This window comes from Periplaneta americana, chromosome 17 (genome assembly GCF_040183065.1).
Source record: "Periplaneta americana isolate PAMFEO1 chromosome 17, P.americana_PAMFEO1_priV1, whole genome shotgun sequence".
NCBI classification, from domain to species: domain Eukaryota; kingdom Metazoa; phylum Arthropoda; class Insecta; order Blattodea; family Blattidae; genus Periplaneta; species Periplaneta americana.
Window position 1 is genome coordinate 6,141,146 of NC_091133.1, and position 12,712 is coordinate 6,153,857.

A 12,712-nucleotide genomic window follows, 5' to 3' on the forward strand; every position below is an offset into this window, starting at 1 on the left:
GACTTCTTGTCATACTACATGACAAATTTGCTTAGGTTATTCTTTTAAGCATTCCTTCTAGGAATAGCTCAAGTGTTTTAAATTTAGCTGACATAAGTTTAGATTAAATTCCTAGCACGTATTTGACGAAATACTAGGTTTTTCCACTTCAGTTTAACTGATTTATGCAAACGAAATTAAGACAGCTGATGATTCTAATGTCAGTTATCACCACGCCCACTTTGTTTTGGGCGCATAAGTTCATTACCGACGGTCGTTCAATTTTCTTCAAACATGGCGGCGCAATGACCACTCTATATCTTTTTCTTTCTAACTCGTTGGTTTGGAATCTTTGTTCACGGCTCCTTTGATGGTACTGAACGCTGTTCGTCCACATGAATACTGTATCAATATCGGAAGTGGAAAGTGAGAGAATCACTAATTTGGGGTTCATTTTTATTGTAATAGGCTACTTCAAAAAAGCAAGTACGTATCCCTGAATGTTGCTAGTTTTTGTCTTGGGTGTAGTTATCATTGGATACCCTTATCACTGAAGTCTTGTTTATCCTCTTACTGTACGAGCATTTCCACATCATAATTTTACCATTCATAATGCTTTGTACGGTTGATGTATTATTTGTTGCACTTTTCATTGCCAATAATTTATTTTGTGCGCACAAGATTGAAATTTTGGAGGAAGAGGGAAAGGAAGGTAACCGTTCACCCAGAAATTTTGCAGATCGTTGAAATATAGTGTAATTCTCTCGTGTGACAAATTTAATATTTGGTGATTTTGGAGATCCACAAATTTTCGATTTTTTTTCTAAGAACCCTAATTTTTACCTGCTTTTTCAAAAGAATTTAGACAAAGAAGTGAAGATGACCTAACCTAACATAACTTAACCTAAATTTCGACTTAAGATGCAATGCATCGAACTATTTAAGTAAGAGAGATTGATCCCTAACTCGAAATTTGGGCTAGATTAGGTCATCACGCCACATTTTGTCCTAAGTTATTTTACAAAATGGGGTTCTCAGAAAAAAGAAATCGAAAATTGATGGTGGAGTGGATCTCCACAATTACCTTTAAATGTGCCCTCATGACAACTGAATGTTGATTTTGAGCTGTCCATATAGTAGACACTTCCATGTATGATTAACTACACTTTGGATCATATCAGTGTTCAGCCCCTAAGAAGTCCGGGCATGTAGAGCGTACATTTAGTTCTTTTAGAGGTAAAGGATGTGAAATTGACCCTAAAGTTGGGAATGAAATATATATCTGTGGATTAAGAAGAGTGAATAACCCTAGATTTGAGTTCACTCGTATTAAGAAAAACACACGAGTAAAAACTAAAACAAGTTGAAGGATGACTTGTGTTGTAATTAAAAAATTAATGAACAGAGAATTTATGAATAGATTACAGAGTTATTACACCAAAATATCCTTTTATTTTTAAATGATTGTATTTATTTTGGACATACTTAATAATAAAGAATAGAAACTAGAAACAATGCTAAGAGTGTAGCAAAAATGTCAGTGCACACTGGCATGGATGGACAATCTAACTGAAATGAATTAATAACTCTTCCTATCTAACAGATATTTACAAAACTTTATGTTTCGTTTACAGATAGCATATTTGTTTTGTGTACGAAATCTCAAAAGTTTGGATGGGGAAAACTACCCTTTTGTTGTTCAGTCAATTATCCAAAGACAGGTATGAATCTCAAATGATACACGCAAAACATCACTTATGAGACAACTAAGCAGGAGTTAATGGGGTAGGGTATCCAGCTTCTTTCTCCCTCCATTACATACATCGCCAACTAGCTACATATTACATTAATCATACTTGAGATGCATATAAACAGATTGTTCTTCCTCTTGACACATTTGGTCAAGTGAAATGTAGTGCCTTTTAATACTGGGTCATTCATATATCGTGGCACCGCAGCTGAGGTGGGGTTCTGCAATGTCCATAAGCTGTCGCTTCCTGCTGGCCGGGCAGTACAACACCGATGTTCAGCAAGCTAGAGTGACTGCCTAATAAATTATAATGCTCTTTAAAAGTTATGTAATAACCCATGTTACTAAAGAAGATGCTGGAACTGCCTGCCTTCGTTTTCAACAAATTTCTGGCATCTTTTCATGAAATGAATATTTCGTAGTTTTTCTGGTCGAGGTGGGTTCCTCCAAGTTGGTGACTCTCGTGCTCTTCTTTTCGACCATATATCGACTTTACCATCACCCAGCCCATCTCTCGTCTTTTTCATCTCTATCTTTCTCACTGCCGGCAATCATGCGGAAGGCCCACCACATCATCACAGCCATTTTCACCTTTCCATCTTCACTGTTTTCGCCATGACCACCACCAAGTCGGGATTTGTTACGATGCCTGGTGAGGCACACACTTCTTCCTCTTCTAGATATTTATATTCATTCTTAGACTAAGATCCTTAGGCTTACAACTCCTGTCTCACCAGCGGGGACCTCTCCTATCACCGTGGTTCTGTCCCACAGTTTCGAGCGCGACTTCCGAATTGTGTAGCCCGCCAGGGCGCCCAGCAACGAAGCAATAGTGGACCCTTCATACTGCCCCTATCTGCAAGTTTAGGTGCCGAGCCCGGACCAGACGTCAAGTACACTCACGTAGAGCCCCAATGGGGGCCCGGGGCGATTCTGCTCGCCGGGGCGAATATATCGCTCCAACGTGTTACCGCTGACTTATGGGTGTCGCAGTGTAATCAACCACAAGTCCCCTGAAGCTGAATAGTCCTGGGATTGTTCAGCGTAGAGTGGGGAGCCACGGGCGGTTATTCCCATGGCTGGGGCATAAAACTGCGACACGCCTCTGGTGGAAGACTTGCCATTAGGTGTGTAATGTCCAGTTTGAACAGTAACTTGCGCGAGGTGGGTTGTTTGGGATCGGGCTGTCCTCATAGCCGGCACAGACCGCGAAGAATTGAAGACATTATTACAAAAACAGCCCTTGTAAATTTTTAACGAAAATGAGTTAAGAGCACCATCACGTAAAGGCGCATTTTTGCCACAATCTGAAATGTGTTTAAAAGCCAAAAACGATCTGTGTCAGGTGCAGTAACCATAAGAAAAAACACCGATTCTACAAAAACAGCCCATGTCATTCTGCTTTCGTACAAAAATTGCCCTTGTCAGCTGACATGGGTTGTTCTTTTGTTAAATGTTTTCAGTACTGAATTGATTAGGTACATTATGCATTATACAGTAATTATTGGCAGCATTGTGTTAAATTGAATACATATTTAAATGTTTCATATTGCAACAATGAAGTCATTGAGCATTCCATTTTAGTCTCTTGTACAGTATTGGCAAAAAAAAAAGGACCAACCATTGTAGCTGATTTCATAGCCTTGTTCACTCCAGAAAACGATAGACTGGTAACTAAGACTTTCATGGTTCGAATTCTGCCTGGGAAGGAAGCTTGATTTTGTTCCTTATTCAAATTTTTTTCCAATACTTTTTGATTGCTAGTAAAAGTCATGTTTTGGGAATAATAAGTTAAGTAGTAAAATTTCGCTGCAATCGAAATAAGGAACAAAAAAAGTTTCCTTCCCAGGCAGGATTCGAACCGTTAAAGTCTTAGTTACCAGTCTATCATGCTCTGGAGTGAACAAGGGTCTGAAATCAGCTACAAGAGTCGGTCCGGTTTTTTTTTGCCACTACTGTACATCATGGCTAGTAATGATGGAAGTGGATTAAATTTTCAGAAAAGAAAACGAAATGACAGAAAGGAAGATTTTATTAAGAAAATTAATGTAGAGGGAAAATAAAATACTAATCATGTAGGGAAATATGTAGCAGCTTGCATTATAAGGTGAGAATAAGTTCAGATGGTATATCCAAAGATGTGCCTGTTTGTCGCAATACGTTTATGAGTTTGCATGAGATAACAAGAGGTGTCTTCCTACTGTACAGGCATAATTGCTGAACTATCAGAAATCTCCTACTGACTCCAGAGATAAACATACTAATTGGCCCAAGTGGTTCCAAAGAAAATTGAAACGCTGATTATGCATCGATTATCATTCAAACCTCGGCAGTATCATTACTTTATACGGAGAAATCCTCATAATTGTACCTGCTAGAAACACTTTCAGTTAAAGAAATGCGTAATATGTTTATGGAGGTACATCACATTCAAGAATCCTTAGCTATCTACTGGTATAGTTTTGCAGAAACAAATACATCTTTCAAATAGAGGCTTTCTGTGACACGAAACGATCATACAGAGAAAGAGCTCGTAGAGGCATAGCTACAGTATCGACTTTCGATTACATGCAGAATTTGCCTGTCCCATATCTAAGATCCAATGTATTCTACTACTCTCGACAGCTTTGGCATTATTGTTTTGGAGTACTCGATTTGTCAAATGATGAGGCAATACTGTTTACCTATCATGAAACAGTTGGTAAGAAGGGACAAAATGAAGTTATGTCTTTGCTTTTTGGTCACCTAGTATCAGACGGCTGTCCAGGCCAAAATAAAAATTTTGGTATGGTGTACTTCCTGTACATGCCAGTACACTGTTTTCGAATGTTCAAATGAATTATGCCCTTGTTCTCCATAAGGGGCCACTATTTTTGTCAAACGATCAGGACTTTTTGTTAATTGCAAAGAAAAAACGAACAGGTTTTGTTCAAACTCCAAATCAGTGGGATGATATAATAACTAGCTGCAGAGTTCATCCAAAACCTTTTGAAGTGAAGAGAGTTCATATACCAGATCTTCTCAACATCATCAAGGCTACAGTGGAGCCCTATTTTGCTCAGTCTTCTAGATGTCAACTGAAGCTAAAGCAACTGAGAATGTATAGGATTGACAAAGACTCCCCACATGTAAGAGTAAGGGACAGTTATTCGAGGCCGTGGAGATCTGTGGATATCCATAAATGGGTACCAATACCTCAAGAACTAATGTTTGCCACTCTTTACAATGAACCCTTGAAGATCAAGCAATACAAATTAGAGTACCTGAAAAAACTATGTACTATTATCTCCAGAAAGTCGCCGGTTCTTTGAAAGTCTCCAACCTGTTTCAGAAACGGAAATTACCAATACACAATAACAGCAGTGGAGAAAAAAGTTATTAATAAGTGTTGTGGTTTCCTGACAATTTACTGATATTACAACACAATATTAAATATTGAATTAATATTATTACAATCATCATTTGTATTATTTTAATACAAAAATAGCCCATGTCACACGCTCCCACATTCAATAATTAATTGTAGGTCTCTAATATGTAAAAACTTATGTGTTTATTATATATCTGATTCTTATATCCTGAAGAAAAAGTCTACCTTTTTCTTATTTCGATGTTACAATTTACATGGGCTGGGGGCTGTTTTTTTGTTCTGAAAAATCGACATTTTTGACAAGGGCTGTTTTTGAAATAATGTCTTCAATTTTTAGGTGTCTTTTTCTTTTGCCCCCCCTGTGGCAGACTGACGCCGGCGGTTCCGTAGGGGGGGCAGTTTAAATGTCCTCGCGCTCTCCTCCCACTCCCTCAGAATGAAATGATAAAAAAACAGGACAGGGATAGACATGACTGGTGGTCATATGACGAAAATTGCAATGGAATAGGACCCTGAGAAAGTAGGGCGGATCAGAGAAGACTAAGAAAAACATCAGTCCATTTTACTTGAGTCGCGCACTCGACGGACTCGTTGGGAAGGTCAAAAATGCAACTCGACTACGCAACAGTAGCTAGAGTCTTACCCTATTAAAGTCGAACGGCACTCCTCTCGGAACACCACGTGGGGAGTATTGCATACGGATTCTCTGGACGGCATGTCTGATGAAGAGATCCAACTAGAACTGGCGGAGCAGTCTGTGTCCAAGGCTTACCGTTTATTACGTAAGCGGGACGGACAGACTGTTCCGCTGAGCACTGTCTTTTTGACCTTCGAAAAACCTGTCCTACCAGAATACATCCTTGTCGGGTACGACCGTCCTAATTCGTGCATATGTGCCGAACCCAATGCGGTGCTTTAGGTGCCAACGCTTCGGACTTACGCAAAAACATTGCACAAAGAACATTGTATGTGCAAAGTGCGGCGGTGCTGACCATGGTGATTCTCCATGTGCCGGCGCCGAGCACTGTGTGAATTGTTCTGGGGACCACACCGCTAATTCTAAAAATTCCCGAAGTATATGGTAGAGAAGGATATTCAAGAGATGAGAGTCCGAGAAAATATTACGTTTTTGGAGGCGCGTAAGCGTATTTTAGATCAACAAACAAAGGCGACGGAAAAGTCCTATTTCTCAGTATTGAAAAAAGCTACACAAACGCCACCTCTTGTAAATATACCTCGGAAGCAAATTGAGACCGCTACCCAGACCAATGTGGACTTTGCCACTCAGACTGCTGAGTCAGACGATACGTGTGACCTTGATATCAGGCCTTATGTTCCAAGAAGATCACTACCATAGCGACAGACAAAGATTCAAGCCCTAGTAGATCGCCGCGACGTGACTGGTCGAGATCACGCTCTCGATCCCGTCTTCGACCAAGATCACGATCAGGTGTGCGACGATCTGCGAGTGAGTCGCCACGGTCGAAATCTAAGCAGTCGCATTCAAAGACACCAAATCATAGAAGGGATAAGAAGAGAAGATCCCCTGTGAAGCCACCAACATGATTTAGCTCCACATAATTACTGATATTGTACAGAGGAATGTGAACGGTGTACGCAGCAGATACACAGAACTACAACAATTGATCTATCGTGAGAACCCTGCTATTTTATGTCTCCAGCAGATACACCTCCGGCCCCAAACTCCCTTAGAATCTCGAGATACTACATTCACTGGTACGATCACCTTGCCGGTATTCGTGCCAACGAAGGTTGTGCCCTCCTACTCCGCCATAGTATCTTTTCCTCTGTCATCAACATTAACAGTCCAAATGAATGCATAACCGCTACAGTAACTTTACCTAACATACAGGTTTCAATAGTCTCTGTTTATATGCCCCCAGACACACCTTTCACATTGCATGAAATTGAACATATTCTATCGCAGGACCTGCTCCATATGTGGTAGGGGTGATTTCAATGCATCCCACCACTCAAGGCGCTCAAATTCCAATTAAATAAATAGCAGAGGTATGTACCCGTCTAAATCTTGTTACCCTGAATTCAGGGGAAGCAACATACCTCTCCTTGTCTTACGGTACATACTCCATGATAGATATCTCCATTTGTAGCCCAGTTTTGTCCACGCATTTCGAATGGTCTGTCATTCACGACTTACATGGTAGTGGCACTACCCAATTCGAATGCATATGTCCGCTATACGTCCTGCGGAATCTCGCTGTCCAAACTGGATTATTAAAAAGGGCGGACTGGGTCGGATTTTCGGAGTCGATATCATTCGATGATAACGGCCATGAAAGTGTGTACTCCATAGTAAAAAATTTCTCAAATGTGGTTATGAAGTCAGCGGAATTATCTATCCCTCTGTCGTCCTGCACGTCAAAACGCTTCTCTGTCCCCTGTTGGATGGATGCCTGCAGAGATGCAATCCGAGACCGCAGACGTGCCTTACGCCAATTTGAGCGCCATCCGACCCAAGAAATTTTTTTTTCAGTTTAAACGTCTTCGAGCCAAAGCTCGTCGCACTGTGTGCCATGCTAAGAAGACGTCCTGGACAAATGATGTCAATTCATTGAAAAAGAACGTCCCAGCTAACATCGTATGGGTCAGAGTCCGTCGAATAATGGGGAAACATAGTTCTGTAATTCCGGGAATATTGAACAATGGAGCAACGACCACAAGTCCAATAGAAATTACAGAAATGTTCGCTCGTTTGCAGCATAAGCAGCTCAAATAATTATGACCTGGAATTTCTAAAAATCAAAGTTGCTGCGGAAAAATGAAACCTAAATTTTAAATTACATAATACAGAGTATTACAATACACCGTTCACATCCGAGGATATAGAGGCAGCACTAGTAACATCCCCTGTCACCTCCTCAGGACCTCATAATATCCATAACCGCATGCTTTGCCATCTTCCACCAGCTGGCAAATCCTTCATATTGACAATGTACAACAGAATCTGGACTGATGGGATATTTCCATCTTCTTGGCGTTCCGCCATTGTTATCTCCATCCAGAGACCGGGAAATGATCTAGCTTTGTCTGGAAGCTAAGCCTACAGGCAAATATCTCTCACCAGCTGCGTATGTAAGGTTATAGAAAAGATGACAAGTAAACGCCTGATGTGGTTACTCAAATCGGAAAACCGATTATCTAATATCCAATGTGGTTTTCATAAGCACAGATCCGCCGCAGAGCATCTAGTTCGGCTATTAGAGATGCTTTTCTGAGGAAGGAACATCTTGTGGCGGTCTTCTTTGATTTAGAAAAGGCTGACGATATCACATGCCGGTATGGCATTCTGCAAACTCTGCATGATTGGGGACTTTGTGGCAAGTTGCGGAATTTTCTTCATAAAGGAAGAAATGTATCCTTATCCTTTAGTGGCCCAGTGCGCAGGATTGGTGGTCGAGGTTCGATCCTCGGCCCGGAGCCAATTTTTCTCCGTCATAAATAAATATTACCTACAACAGATACTTCTAAAGGACCAAACAATTAGCAATCCTTACATATAATCTTTTCGCTGTAAGAAAAATCCTAATGTAAACAATAGCACGTGACTGAAGTGAGGCTTCATTGACCACTGTTTGGCGCCATAGATTCTCAGTACGTGTTCCCGCCTACTGTTGTACATTCTGTTTCATGTTAAACATTTCCCGTTACTCGTCAAGTAGGCCTAATCTCACTACTATGCATTCGTTTGCTTAGGAAACATTTACTTTATAATTACTGTGATTGAAACTCATTTAACTTATTATATACATTTAAGACTATTTCTTTTTCTCCGTTTTTGAGAGGGTTTCCACTCTTATGTTTAATAACCTCACACACCGAGGTTGCAGAAGCTATACTTCAGTACCACGTGCTTACGGGAACAACTACGAGCTCAAGTGACGCCAGCTTGTTACAAGAACAGACTACCTCGGTATTACTGTTGGTATTCATCCGCGTTCATAGTACATAACAAAATATAAACGTAGCTTTTCTTTTACATATCGTTTTGCATATGAGTGAAGGTATATGTTTCATCGTATTTAACAACTAGAATTCAATTTTTTATTTTTAAATAATACAAGATTATGGTTTCGAAATACGAACTATATTTTCCTGAGTCATGTAAGTGTTTCGACTAGGAGCCAATCACGGGTATGACAACAACGTGCTTATGTTTACATTAGGATTTATCTTACAGCGAAAACAGTATAGTCTATTCATAATGTTGGAACAAATACACTGTCTATCATAAAGGACTTCACAAATTTATAACCTTATAAAAATTTATATACATACCTTACAGAAATGGTTAAGGTGTCATTGTACAGCAAAACACATCAAGTTTTGACACAAGTAATGCCGTAATATCACATTTAGACAGCAAGAGCGTTACATCAGTTACAATACAAAATGACAACTTTCTCTGGTGCAGAACATGCTCTCTGTGTATTTTGGTTTGACGAAACATAGTTCGCAACTGCAGTGGAACGTATTTTTCGTACTCAGTATCGTAAAGATCCTGCAAGTAAGCCTGCAATTTACTCTTTGAACAGGACTTTTGTTGAAACTGGTTGTTCTGTGCGACATGACAAATCTCCAGGTTACCCACGAACTTCTGATACTGTTGAACAAGTCAGGGAGAGCTGTAACGATAGTCCGAGGAAGTGAATGAGCCATGCCTCTCGTGAGATTGGTATAACCCACATCGTCCCCTGCAAGGCAGATATCGTAAGCACCATTCTGCTAATATTACAGGAAAGGCAGTTACTGTACTTATCCAGCATGTTGGTGAATACGATATTCTAAGTTTAAACCTACTTGGCAGAGGGAAAAAATTGTTGGGAGTCTCGAATTTTTACAGTGAATGCGCAGTGCTGGGCAATTTATTCTAAACATCACAACTCACTTTCGGTAAAAGTGGCGCTTTCGATACTTTTCCTTGGTGGGGAGGATGACGGTTTGACGAGTACTACGAAAAAGTAATAAGTGATAAAAGTGTATCAAGATATGCTTGAAATGTTCCTCATTCCGCAGATTAATGAAGATGATCAAGAAGGACTCATTCACTTCCAGCAAGATGAGGCACCATCTCACTACCTCCAGGAGGTTCATGGGCTATTTGATCAGCGTTTCCCAGTCGTTGGATTGGTCGTGCAAGGCCAACTGCATGGCCACCTCGCTCACCAGATCTGATCCCCCGTCGATTTTTTTTCCTGTGAGGGTTCCCCAAAGATCTTATGTACGTTTCTCCTTTACCTGCCCATCTCGCTGAGCTCAGAACTCGAATTGCTGCCGCAGTTGCAGAAGTGAGTTCTGATCTGCTGGCTCATGTGCGACAAGAGATTGACTTTAGGTCGGATGTCTGCCATTCACAAACGGAAGTCACATGAATCAAAATAACTGCTTGGTAGAAACTCGATGTGTTTTAGTTTAAAATGACACCATAGCAATTTCTATAAGCTATATGGATAATTTTCTATAAACTTATAAAGTTGTAAAGTCCGTTTTGATACACGGTGTATTTCTTATCGTAAATGAGTTTCTATTTCTAGATAGGTACGAGGTTCATCCGAAAAGTAAGTTCCAGTGGCCGGTAAAGAAAATAAAAACATCAATAAGTAAGAAATATTTATTGCACTATTTACAGAAATTCACTGGCTACTTCCCATTTTTTGTCTTCGGTGTAATTATCATTGGACACCCTTATCATTTAGGACTTGTTTATCCTCTTACTGTACGAGCATTTCCACGTCATAATTTTACAATTCATACTGCTTTTTATGGTTGATGTATTATTTGTGGTACTTTTCATTGCCAATAATTCATTTTATGTGCACAAGGTTGGAATTTTGGAGTCACATCGAACCAAAATAACTGCTTGGTAGAAACTTGATCTGTTTTAATTAAAAATTACACCATAATTATTTCTGTAAGATATGTGGTTAAATTTCTATAAGCTGAAAAAGTTGTAAAGTCGTTTTTGATACACGGTGTATTTCTGGTTTGAATTTAATCACCATAATAGTCTTAAAATTAGCTTCAACATTTGCTGTCATGTGAAACATTGCTTGCGCTTATTAGTGGCTCATAGTGAAATCATTGTTATAATATCATAGTTTAATTATAATTATTATCTCCTATTGCTGTCACTCTTAAGCAAGTCGGTGCATCCTAGTATTGTGTTAGTTTCTGTAGATGTGTTTTAAAATGTTTCTGTAACGCAAGGGCGAGAGAAAATGATATCAGCTGATTGTGCCTCGTTTTGAATAGTTCACCGTTTTCTTCACAGAGTTTACAGTGTTGTGCACGTATTTGTCGCTGTCGAAATAACACTAGAGCTAGAAATAGACCAAATTTTGTAGCCAATTGTTTTATTTGAAAATTAGAATTTCAATCCGATATTAATTTATGTATGACCTTAATCACTTCTGTACCGGTATCGCACTGATTCTTATGGTAGACATTAAGCTATACTAACAGCAAACGGTTAATTTTCTGACATTGTTCCTTCAGTTGTAATGGATGGTATCAAGACGGAATCTGAGGTCGACCCTCTGGCAGCACAGCCACATGATGACGCAATTAAAGAAGAGGAAAATCCTTCACCAGATGTAAGACCTTGTCTACTGTCTCGTTCCTATATTACTATTTATTTTTATTTATTTGGCTGCAGTGGATTACAATGTTGATTGGTAGCATCGGCCTCTGGTCATTTAGCTATCGTTCATTTACAAGCATATAATTTTATACATACATATGAGCCGTTCAGAGCAGAAGTGGTGTAAGTCAAAAATGACTAATGAGGGTTAAAGTAAACATCCTGTAAAATACAACGCAAATTAGCAATTAATATTCAATTTATTTAAAATATTAGTAGTCAGTGGATAGCAAGAAGGACATATTAATTGCTACTTTGTGCTGTATTTTACAAAATTTTTACTTTAAACCTCATTACCCAATTTTGACTTACACTTACACCACTTTTGTTCTGAACGGCTCATATATAGGGCTGCTTAAGGTTATGAAACCTTACTAAGCTGTTTGTACTGTCCTGCGAAGGTAAGCTCACCGTGGCAAGTTCGCGAACTTAATTGTTATGAAATGCACTGCGCCTTGATTAAATGTCTCGAGCACCAGTAACATGTGTTGGAATTTTTTTTTTTCAGTCGAAGTAAACTTTATAAATTTATTTTTGGGGCAATGTTGAGTACCAAAATGAAACATCCAAATTGAATAAGAAAACATTACAATGTCTCTACGGAAAATATTTTATCTTGTAACATCATAATGTGAACTGGACCCCTTTGCAGATTTGGCTCCATTTTATTGTATTGTATTGTATTGTATTGTATTTATTAACATTCCATGGTATTCATACATGCTTACAGCTAGAATATGGAAAAAGTCAAAAAACTTAATACTATTATAAAATCTTAATTTATAGTCACAGTCTAGATGAAATATATACAGACGAGATTTACAATATAGTCTACTAGTACAACACATAGTTTTAGTATCAATTTCATGAAGTGTTATTGAATGTCATGAATTCACCTACAGAATAGAAGGCGTGAGAAATTGGGTACTTCTTT

At 39.1% G+C, this 12,712-nt stretch overlaps 1 protein-coding gene across 4 annotated transcripts in view; it reads left to right on the top strand.

Moving 5' to 3' along the window:
* The window catches only part of LOC138692909 (zinc finger protein ZFP2-like), a 126,962-nt gene that overhangs the window by 90,022 nt on the left and 24,228 nt on the right, over positions 1–12,712 (top strand). For 2 of the 4 annotated variants that reach the window (XM_069816253.1, XM_069816252.1), the window contains exon 3: positions 11,634–11,731. The exons of 1 other annotated variant lie outside the window; for it this stretch is intronic. In XM_069816253.1, the coding sequence (XP_069672354.1) occupies positions 11,634–11,731 (98 nt within the window). Of the gene's footprint in view, positions 1–27; positions 466–11,633; positions 11,732–12,712 lie in introns of those variants that run through there. One more of the 4 variants, XM_069816249.1, reaches the window with a different exon arrangement.